The sequence below is a fragment of the Ramularia collo-cygni genome (genome assembly GCF_900074925.1).
Source record: "Ramularia collo-cygni strain URUG2 genome assembly, contig: RCC_scaffold01, whole genome shotgun sequence".
NCBI lineage: Eukaryota > Fungi > Ascomycota > Dothideomycetes > Mycosphaerellales > Mycosphaerellaceae > Ramularia > Ramularia collo-cygni.
Window position 1 is genome coordinate 1,421,116 of NW_019716255.1, and position 18,851 is coordinate 1,439,966.

General features: G+C 53.0%; 10 protein-coding genes; 8 read left to right on the plus strand and 2 right to left on the minus strand.

The window, feature by feature from the left end:
- Positions 1 to 180: 180 nt before the first annotated feature.
- RCC_00532 (probable asparaginyl-tRNA synthetase) lies at positions 181 to 1,968 on the minus strand (the record flags this gene model as incomplete). XM_023765684.1 has 2 exons in its annotated part: positions 181 to 420; positions 472 to 1,968. 2 exons carry the CDS (start codon positions 1,966 to 1,968, stop codon positions 181 to 183), a joined length of 1,737 nt encoding a protein of 578 aa, XP_023621452.1.
- Positions 1,969 to 2,424: 456 nt separating this feature from the next.
- On the plus strand, positions 2,425 to 3,309 carry RCC_00533 (uncharacterized protein; the record flags this gene model as incomplete). XM_023765685.1 has 4 exons in its annotated part: positions 2,425 to 2,969; positions 3,020 to 3,079; positions 3,171 to 3,184; positions 3,251 to 3,309. 4 exons carry the CDS (start codon positions 2,425 to 2,427, stop codon positions 3,307 to 3,309), a joined length of 678 nt encoding a protein of 225 aa, XP_023621453.1.
- Positions 3,310 to 4,519: 1,210 nt separating this feature from the next.
- RCC_00534 (uncharacterized protein) lies at positions 4,520 to 5,130 on the plus strand (the record flags this gene model as incomplete). XM_023765686.1 has 3 exons in its annotated part: positions 4,520 to 4,557; positions 4,609 to 4,874; positions 4,943 to 5,130. 3 exons carry the CDS (start codon positions 4,520 to 4,522, stop codon positions 5,128 to 5,130), a joined length of 492 nt encoding a protein of 163 aa, XP_023621454.1.
- Positions 5,131 to 5,598: 468 nt separating this feature from the next.
- Positions 5,599 to 6,930, plus strand: RCC_12173 (uncharacterized protein; the record flags this gene model as incomplete). XM_023765687.1 has 6 exons in its annotated part: positions 5,599 to 5,678; positions 5,744 to 5,753; positions 5,812 to 5,902; positions 5,957 to 6,061; positions 6,117 to 6,658; positions 6,736 to 6,930. 6 exons carry the CDS (start codon positions 5,599 to 5,601, stop codon positions 6,928 to 6,930), a joined length of 1,023 nt encoding a protein of 340 aa, XP_023621455.1.
- A 217-nt stretch (positions 6,931 to 7,147) lies between these two features.
- Positions 7,148 to 8,545, plus strand: RCC_12174 (uncharacterized protein; the record flags this gene model as incomplete). XM_023765688.1 has 5 exons in its annotated part: positions 7,148 to 7,154; positions 7,207 to 7,795; positions 7,853 to 7,937; positions 8,006 to 8,238; positions 8,290 to 8,545. The coding sequence occupies 5 exons, from the start codon at positions 7,148 to 7,150 to the stop codon at positions 8,543 to 8,545; spliced, it is 1,170 nt and encodes a 389-aa protein (XP_023621456.1).
- Positions 8,546 to 9,241: 696 nt separating this feature from the next.
- RCC_12045 (related to transporter protein HOL1) lies at positions 9,242 to 11,406 on the plus strand (the record flags this gene model as incomplete). XM_023765689.1 has 10 exons in its annotated part: positions 9,242 to 9,381; positions 9,439 to 9,604; positions 9,659 to 9,849; positions 9,941 to 10,082; positions 10,133 to 10,190; positions 10,241 to 10,658; positions 10,711 to 10,872; positions 10,938 to 11,105; positions 11,164 to 11,212; positions 11,272 to 11,406. 10 exons carry the CDS (start codon positions 9,242 to 9,244, stop codon positions 11,404 to 11,406), a joined length of 1,629 nt encoding a protein of 542 aa, XP_023621457.1.
- A 680-nt stretch (positions 11,407 to 12,086) lies between these two features.
- On the plus strand, positions 12,087 to 13,944 carry RCC_12046 (uncharacterized protein; the record flags this gene model as incomplete). XM_023765690.1 has 3 exons in its annotated part: positions 12,087 to 12,624; positions 12,676 to 12,825; positions 12,872 to 13,944. The coding sequence occupies 3 exons, from the start codon at positions 12,087 to 12,089 to the stop codon at positions 13,942 to 13,944; spliced, it is 1,761 nt and encodes a 586-aa protein (XP_023621458.1).
- A 443-nt stretch (positions 13,945 to 14,387) lies between these two features.
- Positions 14,388 to 15,438, plus strand: RCC_00537 (uncharacterized protein; the record flags this gene model as incomplete). XM_023765691.1 has 4 exons in its annotated part: positions 14,388 to 14,444; positions 14,495 to 14,917; positions 14,986 to 15,215; positions 15,279 to 15,438. The coding sequence occupies 4 exons, from the start codon at positions 14,388 to 14,390 to the stop codon at positions 15,436 to 15,438; spliced, it is 870 nt and encodes a 289-aa protein (XP_023621459.1).
- Positions 15,439 to 15,512: 74 nt separating this feature from the next.
- On the minus strand, positions 15,513 to 16,598 carry RCC_00538 (related to Leucine carboxyl methyltransferase 1; the record flags this gene model as incomplete). Its single annotated transcript, XM_023765692.1, has 1 exon — positions 15,513 to 16,598. One exon carries the CDS (start codon positions 16,596 to 16,598, stop codon positions 15,513 to 15,515), a length of 1,086 nt encoding a protein of 361 aa, XP_023621460.1.
- Positions 16,599 to 16,822: 224 nt separating this feature from the next.
- RCC_00539 (uncharacterized protein) lies at positions 16,823 to 17,677 on the plus strand (the record flags this gene model as incomplete). Its single annotated transcript, XM_023765693.1, has 1 exon — positions 16,823 to 17,677. One exon carries the CDS (start codon positions 16,823 to 16,825, stop codon positions 17,675 to 17,677), a length of 855 nt encoding a protein of 284 aa, XP_023621461.1.
- Between the last annotated feature and the right edge of the window lie 1,174 nt (positions 17,678 to 18,851).

The window sequence follows — 18,851 nt, forward strand, 5'->3', positions numbered from 1 at the left end:
AGCAGAGTGCCTGCTTCCATGGGAATCGCTTCACTGCTATTTCATCTCGCATTTGCAACATTACGTCGCGGCGCGTGGTTGCAGATTCCACTAGCTAATCCGAGGTATCATCTCACCCCATCGCAAGCAGGACTCACATTGACACCGACAGCTAAAGGACAAGTTCCATTGCTCACCCGATCAAGGCTTGCAACGACCCATGTAGCGCGGGTAGAGACATGTATCGCGAACGGTGTGCTGCTTGCACAGCCAAGCGAGGAAGCGCTCCAGACCGAGACCGTAACCACCGTGAGGGCTGGTGCCGTAGCGACGCTGGTCCGTGTACCAGTAGTACGGGCCAGCATCCATATCCTCACGCTTGTAGGCGGCCATCAGCTCGTCATAGGAGTCCATGCGCATGGAGCCGCCAACGATTTCGCCCTGAGAATGTGGTCAGTAGATGCAATCGAAAGGGAAATGGATAGAACTCACGACACCGGGCATGAGACAATCCACGCTCTCGGTCACACGCGGGTCCTCCTTGTCCTTCTGCATGTAGAACGCCTTGATCTCGACGGGGAAGTGGGTGAGGAAAATGGGACGGTTGATGATGTCGGTCATTCTTCGCTCGGCCGCCTCGGCGATGTCGTCTCCGAACTGATGAGGCTGGTCGTTCTCGTTCTTGATGTCGTGTTCCCGCAGCCACTCGATGGCGTCTGCGTACTTCATGCGCATGAAGGGACGCTGTGGCATTTGGAAATCGGGGTTGAGCTCCTTAAGCAGCGCCGCGATACGTGGCTGGGCCATAACGTACTCGAGGACACCGCACATGATATCCTCAAGGTGAACCAGCAGGTCATCGAAAGTGATGAAGTCGAGTTCAGCCTCCACGTGCGTGTACTCGGACAGATGGCGACGGGTAAGCGATTTCTCGGCACGGAAGGATTTCTCGATGCAGTAGACGTTACCGGCGAAGGGAATGGCCGTCTCGAGGTAGAGCTGCGAGGACTGGGTGAGGTAGGCTGGCTCGCCGTAGTAGTCAAAGGAGAACAGAGTGCTGCCGCCCTCGACTTGGGTCTGCACGAGCGCTGGTGGGGAAACCTTGCAGTAGCCGAGCTCATGGTACTTGACGTTGAAGGCGTGCTCGACGGCGTCGCGAACGAACATGACCGCAGAAGCCTTCTCGCCGCGGAGGACAAGATGGCGCTGGTCGAGCAGAGTCTGTGGGTCACCCTTCTCCTGCACCTTGTTGGTGATGGCGTCGTCGCCACCAGGGGCCTTGCCGACGACCTCAAAGTAGTCGGCGTGCAACTCCCGGTCATCTGGAGCATGAGCACCCGCTGGCACCTCCCACATCTCGCCGGTGATCATCATGCTCGACTCGCGGGTCAGGGTGAGGGCGTCATATGTCTTCACCAGCTGGCCGGTCAGGACACACTGCATGAAGCCGTGGCCATCACGCAGAGTCACAAAGAGCACTTCCTTCTGGTTGCGGAAGCGATGCACGCGGCCCATAACGCGCACCCGGGTGCCACGCGCGCCGCTGCTGTAGTCGAGGTCCTTGGGCCGCTCACCACTTCCCAGCTTGACCACCTCGGGTCGCTTCTCGCCCAGGTGAATCTTCACAGCCTTGGGAAGTGAGCTATCCTCCTTGAGTATGATCTTCTTGGCCTCGTCGTACACCCTTTGCCGGTCGGCCTCCTCCTGCTTGTTGCGCAGAGCCAGCTCCTCTTCCTTGCCGGCCTTCTTCTTCTGCGCTGCTGCGTAGTTGGCCGCCTTCTTCAGCGCGGCTTTTGCAGCAGGCTTCCATGTTGCCTCGGTCTCATCGCCCTCCTTCTTCAGCACCAGGTATGTGGTTTGCTCCGTGTGTTGCTGCAGATATGCGAACTGCACGGATTTGTATGGCTTGGTCTGCGAGCCGTCGGCTTCGGCACCGTCCTGACCGACCTCCTCGTCAATGTGAATCGTCTTCTTCTCTGCGTCCGCCATGCTGGGTGGCTGTCCTGGCGAGTGTTGTGTGGTTTGTGGAGAGATAAGAGGGGAGTGTTTCCAGTCACCATGAAAGTCCGGTCATTCGAATGATGACTCCTCCCCGCCCCCACATTACCTACGGTATTTCCAATGCCAACGCGACTTTTTGACCCCCAGACATCACGCGACGACATCATCATTCAGAATATCTTTTCGGATGGGAGAGGATCGAGAAGACTGCAAGAAGCATGCCGCTCCATCGCGAAGAACATCGCTTGAAGCTGGCATCAGCAATGGAGCCGGCTTCATTTCTTCCTTCCTAGACGCGTTTTCCTCAATTTCCTCGTCTATCCATGTGAGTGTGACTCAACGTGGGATCCACCGATCCACCCGATGCTCTACATCGCAGGGCCCCAAGCTTTCTAGTACACCTCACTACTACTCGCACGTCTTGCAGAACATCTGCCCTCTGCTATGGCTCCGACATTTACCGTTCGGAAGGCGTCTACCGCCTTGGGCGACGGTGGGCGTATTCTGAAGTTTCTCGACTCCCAAATACCGTATCTTGCGCAGCTCGGAGCAGAAGGGCAATGGGGCTCTACGCTTCTCAGCACCAAAGGAGAATCGCTCGACAAATATCGGGCGAAGGTAGAGCATAGCGAAGCGGGTCACACGTGGAGCCAAGACTGGATCCAGATACACATCGCAGAAGCCAACGGATCGACTGCGGATCCCGAGACAACTGGCGGATCAGATGACATCAAATCGCAATTGCTGCCGGTCGCGGCTATGATACTCTCGGGAAGTTCCCCAGAATACGCCCAAGCTGTGGTACCTTTACAGGATGAGAGGGACCCATTTCTATACGTCTCATTGGTTGTCACTGACAGGAATGCCGGACTTCTGAGCAAGGGCTCGGGCGAGGTACTTCTCGATCAAGCAAAGCATGTCGCCAACGAATTGGGCCTGCGTAGGCTTTGTCTTGATTGCTGGAATGGAAATGGACGCCGACTTGTGAAGTGAGTCGATGCAGAAGTGCCTTTGTGCTGAATCGGGCTGACACAGGAAGATATTACGAGTCTAGGGGGTTTCACGCGATTGGTGACTTTGTTGACCCGGAAGATGGCTGGTCTGGAACCGTCCTGGAGATTTCTACAGAACCTCCTGCCATTGATGTTTCCTTGCGGTAGAACAGCTCTGGTGTGATCCGAGGCGCATAGCTCGACTATCCACGGTAGGCCATGACGTGGACTCCTCTACGTCCAAGTGTCGTCTCAAGCAAGAAGCTCACAATTTCAAGGTGGTCAACCCAGGCATTCGCCAACCATGTATCAGGAGGYAGAACGGAACAGGGAATAACGGGCATGGCACATCCGGCGGGTAACCCGCATGCAGGAAGCTCCAATAAGAACAAGCAAGAACGCGAGGCTTTTGCAAGGGAAGGAGGCCAATCAGCAGGACACTTTCGTTCAATTTGCTGGGAGATTCGACGCGWCCTCCGAATCGGATTGGTCGAAGACGCTTGATAATGGATTTCGATGCCTCCCGCTTGCGGGCTATATGTATGTTGTACAGCATAACCCTGCGGTGACTGGGTCTCCGGAAGTTGGGCATCCGCACATGCGCCGCCTCGAGGTTCGGCTTGCACATTACACAAATTCACTCATCCATGAGGCTGCACATATCACGTCTAACCCCGGCAGCCGATACACCCGGCGCTATGCGAGTCACCTGAGCTTTATGCCCGGGCGGACCACAAGATGGCTTGACATSGCCGTTCTAGAAGAGGAGAGACAGCGTGCCGCACCTGCGACGGGACAGTGGACTGATGTCCCGACGTGATCCCATGCCGTGTAGGTCGTCGAGGCTTCTAGAAACCGCGACAGGCTCCCTCGGGATCCGGCAGGTCCTTGGAGGTGATGCGTGCCATGTAAGGATGTAGGGAAGTATGCTTTGTGTGAAGACTTCTGGAAGCTCCTAGCTCGTTTCGAAAGGAAACCTTGCTCGGGGAGCATCGAGCGCAGGGATACCTCCTGCCAAATGCGAATATTGCTCCACGACACGGCGCAGAATATGATCACTGCTCGGGTCGAGCTTCATGTCGAACGCAAACGGGAAGCCTGAGACGAGGCATATGGCAAAGCTAAACCCATAAGGCTGGGGCCCGAACCTTGATCGCCACAGTGTTCGAGATGGGACGAACATCGTGGGGCCTGGATTCGCTATTCGGCCGCGAACAATCGGGCCCGATTGCTTTCTCTCAAATACAGCCTCTTGACTATCGCACAGTGACCAAGTGCTGATGGGCTCCATGACTAAACCGACGTGTTCCGGGGACTCATGGGCTGCCTGCAAGCTTCGATAACATCTCCATGATGTCTTCGAGGATGCCTTCCCGGAAGCTTCCACCGCTTTCATCTGGCGCGCAATGGACATTATGAGCAAGCGCGAAAGCACCAGTCAGCCAAGTCAGAGTGAGAAAGTGCGGAAGACGCTGCGTGGTCGGGCGGAGAAAGCGTGTGTGAGATGTCGCGCAAAAAAGCGCACTTGTGACGGTGGAAATCCATGCATGCGTTGCAAAGAAAGCCACAGCGCATGTTACTTCAGGTTGGTGAACTCGCTCGAGAGTCTCTAAGAACCACAACTGATACAACCTAGCGATTGGCATTTTGCTGTACCCTACCCGCGCGAGTACGTGGAACATCTGGAAGAGCAACAAGAGCAACTGTCCATTGCTCTCTTGAGAATGCGCCGCCTACTGAAAGAGGCCAATGTCCAGACCATACCAGCACTTCCGGAGACGGAGCAAGCGCAAGACCTTCTTGTGCCTCTTCGCGAGGCCAAGGTAGACCATCGATCCATCCAAGAGCTGCAGCAAATCGGCGCTCCGTTCGGGATGGGCGCCGTTGCGTACAAGATTGAGGGTGCTGCGAGTCCACTTGAACACTCAGCAGGTGGTCTGATCGATACAGGTTCCCCTTCACCAATACAGCCTTCGGTATTTCCCCCATTGTCAACGAGATACCTCAAGCCACCATATCTTCCTCCGAGGTGCTCAAGCTTTCCACCGCCGTCAGCCCATTCCGAATTACCCACAATCCCGCTGCATCCACGAATCCCGGAAGGATCATGCACCAGTGGTTCATCGAGTGGAGAAGGAGYATCACCGGCCGCTGGTGATATGCACACTCCAATAAACATGACGATGCCAGAAGCGCAATGGCAGTTCCCACCTCATTCCGGTTTGACGAGCGTGCCGTATTCGATGTCGCAAGGCTACCCACCGCTGCTTACCCCACCTGCTGGAACATTGGCAAACTCGGGCGCCCGCGAAGGCATACCCAATTGGACTTGGATGTTTGGATCTGAATACGGCTTCAACGAGACCGATTGCAGCATTGCACAGCCGAGTGACTTAAACCTGGACCGGAATGACGCGAATCGGGTGCCATGGGGCGAATCGTGACCTAGGATGCCATCGCATGACTCTCGCCAGGGGTGACCCATGTGGAGTACCTTGTTCTTCGAACTTTAAGCAAAGTTGCTGCGTACATTGCTTGGTCATTAGATAGCCTGATATCAATTTCGCTTCGCTGAAGCAGACGTTCGGTCCATCYTCTCGAAAGCCTCCCTCAACACACCTCCGTCATGTCCACCGGAAAAGAAACAAAACCAGCCCGGCCTCGCGCCCCAAGATCATGCATTCAATGCGGTCGCAGGAAGGTGGGGTACGTCTTCCGTATTGAGACCGTCTGGGGCATCACAGCTAATCATTCTGCCTTTTGCAATTTAGGTGTGACAAGGTTGGTCGATTTAAACATTAGCATTCTTTCCATCTCTCCTAAAAAACGACTGCTGTAGGGTCGACCAGCGTGTGGCAGATGCCTACGCGCTGGCACTTGCTGCACTTACGCTGATGCCGCCTCGCCAGCGTCGTGTTATCCACCGATGGGTAAATGTCTCGACCAATGCTATACGGATCACCACTGACATTGCTGGCTCCCAGCAGCAAGCGAGAACACATCGCTTGCTTCACGAGCGAGCAGACTGTATGATCTCACACAAGCTGCAGCGACGTCGGCGCCAATACAGGCCCGCATTGCTCCAACCAGTACGGCTCTCCATATAATCCCAATACTTATCGTATAGCTTACAAGGACGACAAGGCGCTGCTCGCGACAACCTTCCCGGCACACCGTATCCAACTCCATTGATGCCTGCGGGAGCAGCACCCGTAATACCAACCTCGCTACCAACCTCGCTACCAACACCCAGAGAGTCAGTCACCCCCAGTAGAGACACTGGACACCTGTACGTTGGACCTCACACCAAGGGCCACTACATCTCCAGCGCACATTTTGCCCTCATCAGTCAGGAAGTTGCAGCCATCAATGATCTACTTCGAGATCAGCGGGGCTACACTCGAGAGACAACTGCAGTATCAATGGGTCAGAAGTTTCCCGTTTCCCCACCACAATCGGATATCGCGTTCGATTCCGCCAACTCTTCGTACAGTACAACCCCTTCCGAGCGTCCAGAGAGAGACCTGTACGGCGATCTTTTCCCCAATGTCCCAGCATGGACGCCCCAAGACAACACCCTCCTCACATCTCAAGCACCCTCGATCGATGAGATTTTGGCCGGTTTGCCATCGAAAGAGCAGAGCGAGGTGCTGATATGGTCTTATATGGGCGGCTACCATGCAAAGGTTGGTTGCATCGCCGCTGGGCAATGATTTGCATCCCGTAGGAAAGGGTGCAGAAGGCTGACCTACTCCCGGCACAGAGATCACTGTTCCACGGACCAACATTCATCGTCCAGGTCCGAAAGTTTCAAAGATGGCGAGTCTTGTCCGCGAGATCCGYGATGCCGGCTGACGCGAAACAGGGTAGAGACGCGGGATACGAACTACATCCTCAGTGTGCACTTCCTCTCTCTCTTGACGGCTGTTCTTTTCGCCGGCTCAGTGGTTTGCCCTAGATACAGGCTGCAGACTGTGTTTGGAAATGTTAATCGCGAGACAGTCACATYCCAGCTGTATCGACGAGCAGTACGCGCCATCAGACTTTCGGATTTTCCGCAGTCTCCTTCACTGCAATCATTGTCTGCGTTTGTCATAGTTGATTCGACATGGCTTCGAGAGGAGCAGCCCTTGACATGCTGTTCTTTCATTGGAGTTGCCACGCGGGTAGCTCAAATGCTCGGTAGGGGACGGCTTGTGTCGACATCGAGATTTCTGCTAATCTCCTGTTCAAGGTCTACACAAAGAGCCGACGACGTTTGGCCATTTCTCTCCTGTCGATGTGCACGTACGGCGACAGATCTGGTGGTCTATCGTATCCATTGATGCACAAGTAGCATTTGCCGCCGGTCTCCCACCCATTCTGGACTGCAGGCTATACAACGTCGAAAATGTTAGCGAGCTCAGCGGTTCCCAAATCCGCGAAGATTTTGAATCACACGGGAATGCCAGCAAATCGATCCTTGGCATCTTCATTGGAGGTCGCTTTGCCTTTTACAAGAAAGGCAATGAAATTCTGCACCTGCTCCATAGCAGCTTACTGTCAGAGAAAGACCTTGACCGGATCTTGGAGATTACCAGGGACATCAAGCTGGACATGGATAGCAGAACCCAGCAAATTTCTTCCATCGAGCAGATGCACTCGAGTCCCGAGTCCTGCGATGGTAGTGACGTGGATGCCATTCGACATACGGAATCCAACGCTGCGCTAGCACAGTTTGCTAAGACTCTGTTCGCGCTTTGGGCGGCGAAACCATACTCTGTCATGTACGGTCCGATGCGAAGGCACAATCTTTTGCCAGCGCTCCGGAAGAAAGAGCCAAAGTAAGTCGTCGTGTGCGGAACACCGAGCGCGAGATCTCCGCTGACCGGACCTCACAGTGTGATCGTGTATTGCAGGACGTATGTGCACAAATTTCTCGGGCTTGYAGAACGTCCTGACTTTCAGCCGTGGCATTGGTGCTGGGTGAGTACCTTCCGGAACCTAGGACCATCTGATGGTGACAAATACTGATGAGTTTCATTCTACGCCAGCCCGGTCAACATCAGCCACTTCACAGCATTATGGCTTTGATATCTGATCTGGAAGACCACCCCAATGATCCGGAGGCTACAGAGACCAGAAGACTGGTAGACCTCGCCATCTATAAGTGTATTGGCTCCGACGACTGCGGTATTGTCTCCCACGAAAATGGCAACCCGGACCCAAGACCCTTGCACAGTAGCGGAACACAAGCCTGGCGATTCCTTCGCCGAGCCCGAGACAGGTGATCAGCATTGTGTGTAAATTATCCACTTCCCTCGCTAATATAATCCAGGGCTTGGGAAATGGCAGGTCTTGACCCTTTAATTCTGACTTGTCCGGAATCTGTTCATGATATTCACCTCAAGGGCGTTCCGCATGACGACCGCCGGACGAAGGATGAACAGGGCGAGTGGCATGACTATGCATATGGTCCGATACCTCAGACTTATGCTGAGTGGTCATACTTGGGACAAGCGACCGATCCCAATTTCGGGTGTATCAATGACATGGAGGCGCAGTTTGGTGGAGGTGTAGGCAATATGGTATAAGCCTACAAGGCCCTATCTAGGAGGTTCCTGCAACATCTTGAATCTTGGAAGGCATGTCTTTTGACTGGCCTCTGCGCACTTGCCATTAAATCTCGCTGGCATTGGGAGCATGAATCGGTGGTGAAAGGTTGGATGGATCAAATGCTCCCTGGGAAGATTGAACAATGACGGGAGGTAAGWTAGTTCTAGCGCCCCGCATTGACCCGACGTCACCGCCAAGGCGCGTTTATTTCCTCTCCTTCCTCCCAAACACCCTTCCATCGCCATGGCCCAAGCTATCTGCAGGCTCGCAAAACATGATTGACGGTATGCAACTAATCTTGGCCAGAGCAGGAAATGACAGCGCGTCCGTCGTAATATGACATGGTCATGTCACGACGACCGCCAGCTTCTCACGCCTGTACTTCACATCGTTGAATTGAGCGGCGAATAAAGGCCCCAGCCATTCTTGCTGTCATGGAATACATTCTTTGCGGCACTATCTTTGCGGTGGAGCCCTTCTAGTACAGGTATCGTGGGCGAGTCTCCACCCGCATCAAGGCTTAAGCTATCAAGATACGACCATGGAAGGCCTATCGGGCGCCAAGATAGCTATCGCCTAAATTCATTGGGAATGAACTTCACTTCAACAGTCTGTCCAGTCTACAAGAAAGCGATCGCTGTCTTGCATTGACACTGCACGCCAATTCGCTCATCATGGACGAAGAAAGAAAGCTCCCGCCTGGCACGGTTCGCCTGGTCGACATCGATCATACATTGAACACAAAGCATGCGAATGGCGCCGATCAGGACATCGTCCTGCACCCAAAACCATCAGAGGATCCCGAAGATCCCTTGTCAGTAGAATGAGCGTCAAGAGAGACGTTCGGAGCTCTAACACAGTGCTCGTCTAGGAACTGGTCCTTCAGAAGAAAAATGCTGTCGACGAGCTGCATTATAATGTACACTTTGATGATCGCGATCCCTTCTGGATCGGTGTATTCGGTCGTCAAGCCCATTCAAGCTGCTACTGGTCTCGAGCTTAACGATCTGAACACCGGCACTGGTGTCATGTTCTTGGTATGGGAGATGTAATAATTACAATGGCATCGCTCACATCTCGCGTTCTTCTAGGCCTACGGCTGGGCATGTCTCATTTGGCAGCCTCTTGCACTTCAGTATGGGAAGAGGCCAGCTTATCTGTTCTCCATGATCACTTCGGTCGCTGTCATGGCCGCCGCACCGCTCTGCACGACGAGAGGCACCTACCTCATGAACAAAGTGTTGCAGGGCTTCTTTGGTGCCCCGGTCGAGGCGCTTTGCGAGTAAGTCAATCAGCGTGCAAGGCAACGAGCTTCAGTGCCGTCTTGATCATTGCCAATACTGCGACACGAAAACACGCTTACGTAAATTCAGAATTTCCATCACCGACATCTGGTTTGCTCATGAACGGCCGAAGTATCTGGCCTGGTATGGCTTCTCACTTTCAGTGTCGGCAAAGATTGCGCCAATGCTTGCCGGTTTCATAAACGACGGGCAGGACTGGCGGTGGGTGCTGGTAAGTACATCTTCGCACCGACGGATGGTCTCCTATTAACCGCATGTCAGTGGTGGACCGCCATATGGATTGGTATTGCTTTCGTCTATTGTTTCTTCTTGATGGAAGGTAAACCTGCTCCGAGGATCGTCTTGATTGCTGAGCTGATATGTGACAAGAAACCAACTACGATCGATCGCATCAAAATGCACATGCTGCAGTCCCCGGACTTGTTGACTCCGCTGGCTATCTTGCATCCAACTCGCCTGGCAAAGAAAAATCTGAGACGTCGAACGATATCGACTCCACGTCCGAGGTAGAGGCCGGCCAAATCTATCCCCGGAAAAGCTACTGGCAGAAACTTGGCATCGTCGACAAGAAACGTCCAAACCGCATGATGGATATCTTCTGGGCTCCTTTCAAAGGCTTCACTTATCCTTGTATAGTGTACGCTGGTCTCATGTACGGCGCTAATGCTCTTGTATGGTCTGGTGTGCAGAATGCGACCACCGGTACAGTATACACAGCTCGATACGGTTTCTCAACTTCAGGAGTCGCGGCTGCATACTCCGCTGGTATCATCGGAGCCATCATCGGGTATGCCATGCTCTAGACCATGATATCGTAACGTAGAGCTAACAAAGTGCAGCGGATACTACTGCGGCAAGATGGGCAGAGAGCTTACCATTCGCCTTGCTCGCCGTCGAGGTGGTATTTCTGAGCCCGAAGACACATTGTACATGTTCGTTGCCTCGATGATCTTGGTCCCTTTTGCAATGCTGCTCTACGGACTGGGCGTGACTTACCATGTGTAAGTGATCCGTGGCAGCGACTTCGTATGGCATATGACAAGCACTGATCGTACATCGCTATCAGGCATTGGTTCGCTCTGGTTTTCTCGCAAGGAGCGCTCGCCGTCTCCAATTGTCTCTGCGTTGCAGGTGGTCTTGGGTATGCCATCAGCTGCTACAGAGAGTTGAGCGGGGACATGGTCACGACGCTCATCCTAATTCGTAATACGATGAGCTTTGCAGTGAATTATGGGTGAGTCCTGGATTGGGGTTGTGAATCCATACAGACTGCTGACTATCTCTCGACGCAGCATCACACCTTGGCTCACCGCTATGGGCTATCGAAATACCTTCATAATGGTGAGTCGCTGAGAATCGTACATTTGGAATTATCCTGCTGATATGCTATGCACCATTAGGTGGCGGCGATCGGCTTTGCTTGGAACGCTTCGCTGTTCGTCATGGTCCGACTAGGTCCGAAGCTGCGAGCTTCCAGTGCAGAGCGATATTGGAGAGATGTTGCAAAGGCCAGGGCTAAAGGATTGAGCCATTGAGCGTGCATTTACGGCATGCGCTGGATCGATTGGCTTTTTAACTTTTAGAGCTTACTCAGATGAATTTTGATTTGGCGCGACCAGCGTTTTCAATCCCAACTGGGAATGCACAGCGCCTATCCGCAGCGGATCCTATAGTCCAACATCTGACCCATGCAAACTCTCGTCTGCTCTGCTCGATCGTCACTGGTCGATCAATCAAACGTCGATTGAGTTTAACCCGAACATGGCCTATAGACTACGTGGAAGTCGGACGAGCACCAAACTGCCCGTCAAGACTCTCAAGAGGCTTTCAACGTGCACCTTCAGTAGAACTCATTGGGACTCCCGCACATCGGTGGCAGGACATTGCTGTGTACGGAGAAGCTGGCGGGAAGATCTGCCTGCATGGAAAGCTGCCATACTTTTCCCATGTCAGAGCTCAACCATGCCTGAAAGCACATGCGATCCATGAACCATGTTACACCGCTGTTCTTYTCTCAAATTTCCGCACGGCTTCGATGAACCGCGTCAGCGCCATTGCAACGGATTGCTTGCATAACATAACCGTGTCAGCGCAGTACCCAGCTGCAACTCTATCCAACCTAGAATATCTAAGCCTGGACCTTCCAAACCCTCACTCATATGACTGGGCGCCACCGTGGTAGGCCATCAGACTGAATATCGCACTTCTGTCAGCAATGTGGCAAAGCTTTACAATCCTCGTTGGAGCATTGGGAGGTATTACAAGAGCACAGACGCCCACAAGGGATGGTCTCGTGCTATGCCCTCTTAAAGGACAACAATTTCCCGTGCCCAGCGGATTAGCACAGGAGACCGTGTGGCAAGAAACAGCAAAATCCCTCAGAGATACTCTGGAGGCGAATATMACCCAAACTCCATACAACGCGACCACATTTTCTGTTGGGATTTTCAGCACGACCGACGCAGGTCTTCTGTTTGAATACCACCACGGTGACCAGACCGTCGTCACCAGCAAGCTTGGAGCCAACAAAGTCGACGCGGATTCAATTTATCGAATTGCCAGTCTCTCCAAGATCTTGACCATATACCTATGGCTCATACGAGATGGCGACAGGCGTCTCAGCGACCCTATCATCGAACATATTCCGCAACTTGCTACCTTTGATGTTTCGCAAGTGGACTACCCTCTGCCTGACTGGAGTGAAATTACTGTTGGCGATTTGATGAGCTTCCTAGCAGGTGCTGGAAGAGACTGCAAGTATACCAGCAAGGCTAGCTCTGTACACATCAGCTGACTCCTTGAAGATGGGCTGAACGATCTGGCCATTTCAGGTTCTGTAACCGGCGGACTCCCGGAGCTGGCGGCTCAGAATCTCATGAATGATACAACATCGCGGCAGCGACCCACATGTGGGTTTGTGGAAGCTGGGCTATACTTGGAGTGTAATCAAGATGGTAAGGTGACCAGACATCCGGTCTGAATTCCTCTAACGCTCGACAGAGTACATCAGAGCCCTTTCGCAGCTTGGTGCGAGCTTTCCATCCTCGACGACTCCGCTGTACTCCAATGCCAACTGGGCAATCCTGGGTCTTGCGCTGTCCAATCTACTTGAGTCACCCATGGAGCATATATTTAACACCTCCCTAGTGAATCCACTCAATCTCACAGGAACGACCTACTCGACCCCAAAACATGTAACTCGCCATTCTGTGGTCCCGGACGGCAACACTTCATACTGTAGATGGGACGACGAACTGGGACCAATAGCTCCCGCAGCCGGTGCCTACTCAACCACCAATGATCTCGCAGCCATCGGAAAAGCGATTCTGAACAGCACTCTGGTCTCAAAATCTATTACCCGTCGCTGGTTCGCYGCTACGAGTTTCGTCGACAAGATCGACCAAGCCGTAGGTCGAGGCTGGGAGATTTTCCGCCTGAAGAGCGGTGGTCATACCGTTGACTTGTATACCAAAGGTGGCAACTGGGGAAGCTACAGTTCCGTTTTTGCAGTAATCCCGGATTACAACGTTGGCTTCTCCCTGCTCTCGGTATCCACGAAAGCCTATGGCAAGTTCACCGATGACTTCCCAAATGTTCTTGCTCCTATACTTCTGGACGCGGTCGAGAAGATTGGTCGGGAACAGGCAAATCACAATTTTGTCGGACAGTACCATTCTCAGTCATCGAATACTTCTGTGAGAGTTGAGATGGATGATTTGCCGGGGTTGAAACTTACAGAGTACATCTACAAGGGCACGGATATGGGTGTTGTGTTTGGTGATTTGAACAAGGAGGTGGACTTTCGTCTGATTCCCAATCATTTAGCCAAGGGTAAGGGACAATTTGGGTTCACGGGAGTATATGCACGACCTCAGCCGCCGCTTGCCAATGGGTCCTTTTATTTCCCTTGTCAAAGCTGGCTGGATATCGACGACTTCACATACGATAGTGTACCGCTGGGCAACTTCATGTTTGAGGTCGATGAGAATGGAAGAGCAGGCTCGGTGCAGTTGAAGGCGTTCAAGGAGAAGTTGGAGAGGAAGTTGGGCATACGGGATAAGAACATGGCATGAAGCGAGGACATGTCCAAAGTACATACGCCGTATTGTGGTCTGGCTTCAATCATGACTAGTGAATCTGAGGAACCCAGTGTGTTAAGGAGGAAGGCCGGACGTGAAATGCTCGCCGGTCGTCGTTTTGCACCTCACGACGTGCTAACAATACGTGGTGATTGAGCTGCTGCTTTAGCGATGAGGCTGAGGCACATCAAGCTCAATATGGCTAACGAGTGGAGCAGCGCAGTAGTGTATGCATGTTGCTCGCTCAAGCGAGAGAGTCCCTGCGACTTCTCGTTTGCCCGATTGCACCGGCTGTTCTGCCTCCCTTCAACAGTATTATCACATATTTCCGGTTCGTTTGACAGTGATTGCACCGGCTCTTCTACATCCCATCTGCCCAAAGAAATTGAAGCGGAGCCACTCCGAGATAATTGCCAAATTACACCTAAAGCGTAGATATGGAACTAGCAGGAATCGTCGTATCTGGCGTAGGCTTACTGGCTCTGGGGAGCACGGTATGGTCTCCTAAGTCTTGTACTACTTAACTTAGTCTAACACATAGCAGGTCGAAGACATCTTCAACAAGATTACAGCCTGGAGGCATCAAGGAGAAGACTACAAGCACCTGAGTCTGCAGATTGAATTGGCTCAACTCGCCTATCAGCGCTGGCAGAAGACCGTCAAGCTAGTGGAACCAAATGCTGCGACGGCTCCTGACAACCTGCCGTACGCTTCGCCACAGGAGGCGGAGACGGTCAGAAAGCTTCTTAGTGCGATAAAATCTGCCTTTCGAGACGTCGWGAAGACATCCAGACGATACGAAACAGATGGCGATGAGGATGAAATCAACGAGAAGACATCACCAAGGAAGATCCTCAATGCAAGGGCTCAAGCAGCCACTAGAGCTCGTCAGATGGGCAATGAAATGGTGAACAGGGTGAAATGGGTTGTGCACGACAAGAAGGCTTTACAGACACTTACTGAGAGAGTATGCCTTTACCTGCCCCACGAGGGACGATCTGATATCCCTGGGGTTGTTAGCTGATATTGACGTAGGTGAGTGCCAATGTCTCGCAGTTGGTGGAATTGTTTCCAGACACCGTGCGGATCCAGAAAGCTCTTGCGATCCTGGACCTTGCGAGAATTGTCCCCGCGGATGATAAGAACGAGCGACAACACCTCTTCCAGGTGTTTTCCGCTGCTGCAAAAGTGGACCCGATTCTGCAGGCCTCCGCTGGTGAGAGCATCAAGATGGTGGATCAGAGGCATCGATATCTGAACATTCGGTAAGTACAGTTCATGATGGTGTTGACTTTGGAGTAACTCGACGCTGATACCTTGTTGCCTAGTGCCACAGAGAATGGGCATATTATGAATGGCGACCAGATTGCTGCTGGATCGGCTGTCCCGACTGGTCCAGGACATTTTTATGAAGATATCTCTGCCTCTGGCCACTCCCTCATTCTGAATGGCGATTCAGTTGGGATGAAGAGCATTTTCGACGATTGAGGCCGTGCTGTGGAGTGAGAAGATCTGAACAAACATTCAGAAGAGCGGTAGGATTGAGAAGTGCTTACCCAAACCTACATCAACTCTTCTTCTTTTGCCTCCTCACTCGTAGCAGCGCCAGCAATATCGCTCCAAGCTGCTCCAAACCCCTCTCCCCTCCATCCCCACGCCACACAGTAGTGACTCGCTAGCAATTTCCACTCCTCAACCTCATCCAGCCATTCGAGCTTCTCGATTCGCTCCCGCTCGGACTTGCTCACCCACTCGTCACTACTCCAAATCTGGTGCACGTCTCTCGCACCTTGTCCGGTTTGGAAGCCAGCAAGTCGCAATCTCTGTCGCTGCGCACCGAGAGAATAGTATCGCTTCAGCGTTCTTAGCTCGATTCCGCGAGAGGAAAGATTGGTGACCATGGTCTTCCCAAATGCATCATATGGTCGTATGGGCTCATACAGAACGATCGCCATTTCGTGTTTGAGATTCATGGTGAAGTACTGCAGAACACTACTCGCCATATCCGGTGGCAAATAGCAGAGACAGCACTCGCTGAGGATAAGAGTAGCCGTTTCCGACTCGAGTCCAGGGATGATGGGTGGTGACCTCTTCGTCAGATCCCTCAGATCTAGAGCATGTAGATGATACGAGGAGCCATTCTCCTCCGCCAAAGTCATGCGAGCAAGGTCCTTGGATTCTCGGATTGCCGTTCGCTTGGGGATGACGTTTTCTTCAAAATCAATCTCATGGTAGATAACATTGTGCTTTCCGGCGCAGAGGCGGAAGAAACGTGTGTCTGACCCAGCACCCAGCGAGATGACCTGCTTCCGCCGAGCAGGATCTCTCTCCAGAAATCGTGAGACGAGCTTGTCGATGGCTTGAGTGCGGACCTGAGTCCCGCGATTGATAATCGGATAACGTTTGGGCACTTCTTGACCTTGAGGGAAGAAGGCTTTGGCATACTGATCATCCAGGTAGCCTAGAGCGACGGCACTCATGCGACTGCTCGTGGCATCGTTGTCCGTCTGCTGGATGATGGTGTCGCGGGACTTTTCGAGCTCCTCTTCCGAGAGAATTTCACCGCTACGGGGAGCAGATCGTCCGCCACGTAGTCGCGGGCCTCGTCGGGCGGAGCGGAAGCTGCTGAGGGGTGGGATTGATGCCATTGAGGGAGGTGCGGTGATGGCGGGGCGGAACACACAAATGGTCGGCGATCGGCAGCAGACGTCATCTTCCATCCAAGATCTGCGGCGCAGCTTTCATGCTTTGCATGTGAAACAGGACAGGCAGCCATTTTCTGTCCCTGCCTTGCTCTGCTTTACCTTACCTTCTACCTTATATCTTTCAATCGTCCACCCTCACCCATGCGCTGACAATAGGTACTGCCGCCATGTCGCCGCCCATCCGCGCCTGGGTCAAGTCCAACGTCACGTCCTCGTTCCTTTACCCCCTCAAGGGAATCTGGTACTTTGCGACGCACCGCTACCTCCACCCGCTCCTCCGCAGTCGCCTGGTTCCACTGACCCTCCTGTCAACCTGCGTTCTTGCCATCCTCTTCCTCACGGCATACCTTCCCATCGTCGCCTTCCTCGCCCTCTTCCACTACAAGGGCTCGGCATGGGTCAACGCCACCTTCTTCATCCTGGCCATGGGCTCGCYGCTCATCCAGGTGCTCTTCGAAGCTATGCTTGTCGACCACACACAGGTTGACATCTTCGACGCGGTCATGGTTGCCGAGGGGTACGAGCATCTGGTCAAGAACCGCCGGGAAGTGTCCGAGGACATCGACGAAAGCGATCCATACAAGCGGCTGGGCGCAAGAGACTCGGGAGCAAAGTTCGCACCGTTCAGCTTCAGGCAGATTGTGGAGTTTGTCGTCTTGCTGCCGCTCAACTTCGTGCCTTTCGCAGGTGTGCCGCTGTTCTTGCTGTTGACGGGATATCGAGCGGGTCCCCTCATGAACTGGCGCTACTTTCAACTGAGGCAGTTCTCGAAGAAGCAGCGGAACGCTTTCATCAAGACGAAGCAGAGGAGATTTGAGTACTTGTGGATTGGAACGGTGCACATGATCCTTCAGCTGGTCCCTATTCTGGCCATGTTCTTCCTGCTCACCACAGCAGCGGGAAGTGCGCTGTGGAGTGTGCATGTCGAGCAGGAAAGACAGAGTGCCGAGCGAATGGGAGCATCCACTCCCGAAGAGCGAGAGGAGGACGACGAACCGCCTGCGTACACAGATGAGCCTTGATTCGAATACTTGTGTACCTTGGAACCTTTGAAGATCCCTCCAATTGCACCATCCTTCGGCGTTCCAAAGTCTGTCAGAATTTGCTGTAAAAAGATACCGGGCCTTCTCTGGCCGTTGCCATCAGCATAAATACAGACTCGAAGCAGGACTGAGTCTTTGAACAAAAGCAGGAGCAACTCATGCGATCCGCAAGACTCGTGTCCAGTAATCTGTTGGTGCCGGACTCCTGATTGCTCTCGCGGAAATTCGGCGAGATGCGCATTTCGAGAGGTCTGTTGTGTCTAAGACGCTCAGCCTGAGGTATATCTGAATGAATGTCTCCATGGACCAACACTCGCATTCTTTATCAAGGTGCAAATAAGGGCTTCTCCTCAGCTCTGCTACAAGGTTGACATTCCAGGCACTCCAAAGTCCAACAGCCTGCACGAACGGGCTTCTCTCTGTGCATTCAGAATAGCGCATAGACTACGAGAAATGATACAAAAGGTCACTCCTCGAACAGCTGCGGCTTCCCACAATGGGTGGTTCGCTTGATAAGATACAACGACAAGCGACAGCATACACTCACGGTCCGACTTTACGATCACCGCGTGTAGCGCGCCCATGTCGCCCTGAACCTAGTGTCAAGCTCCGCCGGACGAGATGCCGACGAGCAATGTTGACTGATTGGAACTGGCGGAGTGCGACGTTGAAAGCGACGAATTTAGGCTCTATGCACAATCGTGCATCGCGTTTGGACATGCATCCAGTTCAAGACAATGCAAGCGCGTGTGTTTCCCTCATCTTTCGTAGTGACTACAAGCTGGATTTCCAAGGGCTGTTCCGGGATTGCAGGATTGGCCATTTCACTGCACATCTTGATGCCGTCAATATACTTCAAACCGTCGTAGGTGCGTTTGCTCCATTCGACCTGGCGCTATCAGGGTCGTGCCGTTGCTCGCCGATCGAAGAACTACTTCAACTGATCTGCAGTTGACGCCCACACAGCAATGCAGAACCTTTGCAACTCTCTCTTCGCGACGAGGAAGACGTTTGCACTGCAACGTTCGCCATCAATCTGCTTGTAGATACCGTCATCTACCTCCTACACAGAACGGTTTCCGCCGTGAACACATTAAACCACAAACAGCATGCACCTCGAATTTAGCTGGCTTGTAGCTGGCGCTGTGGCGCA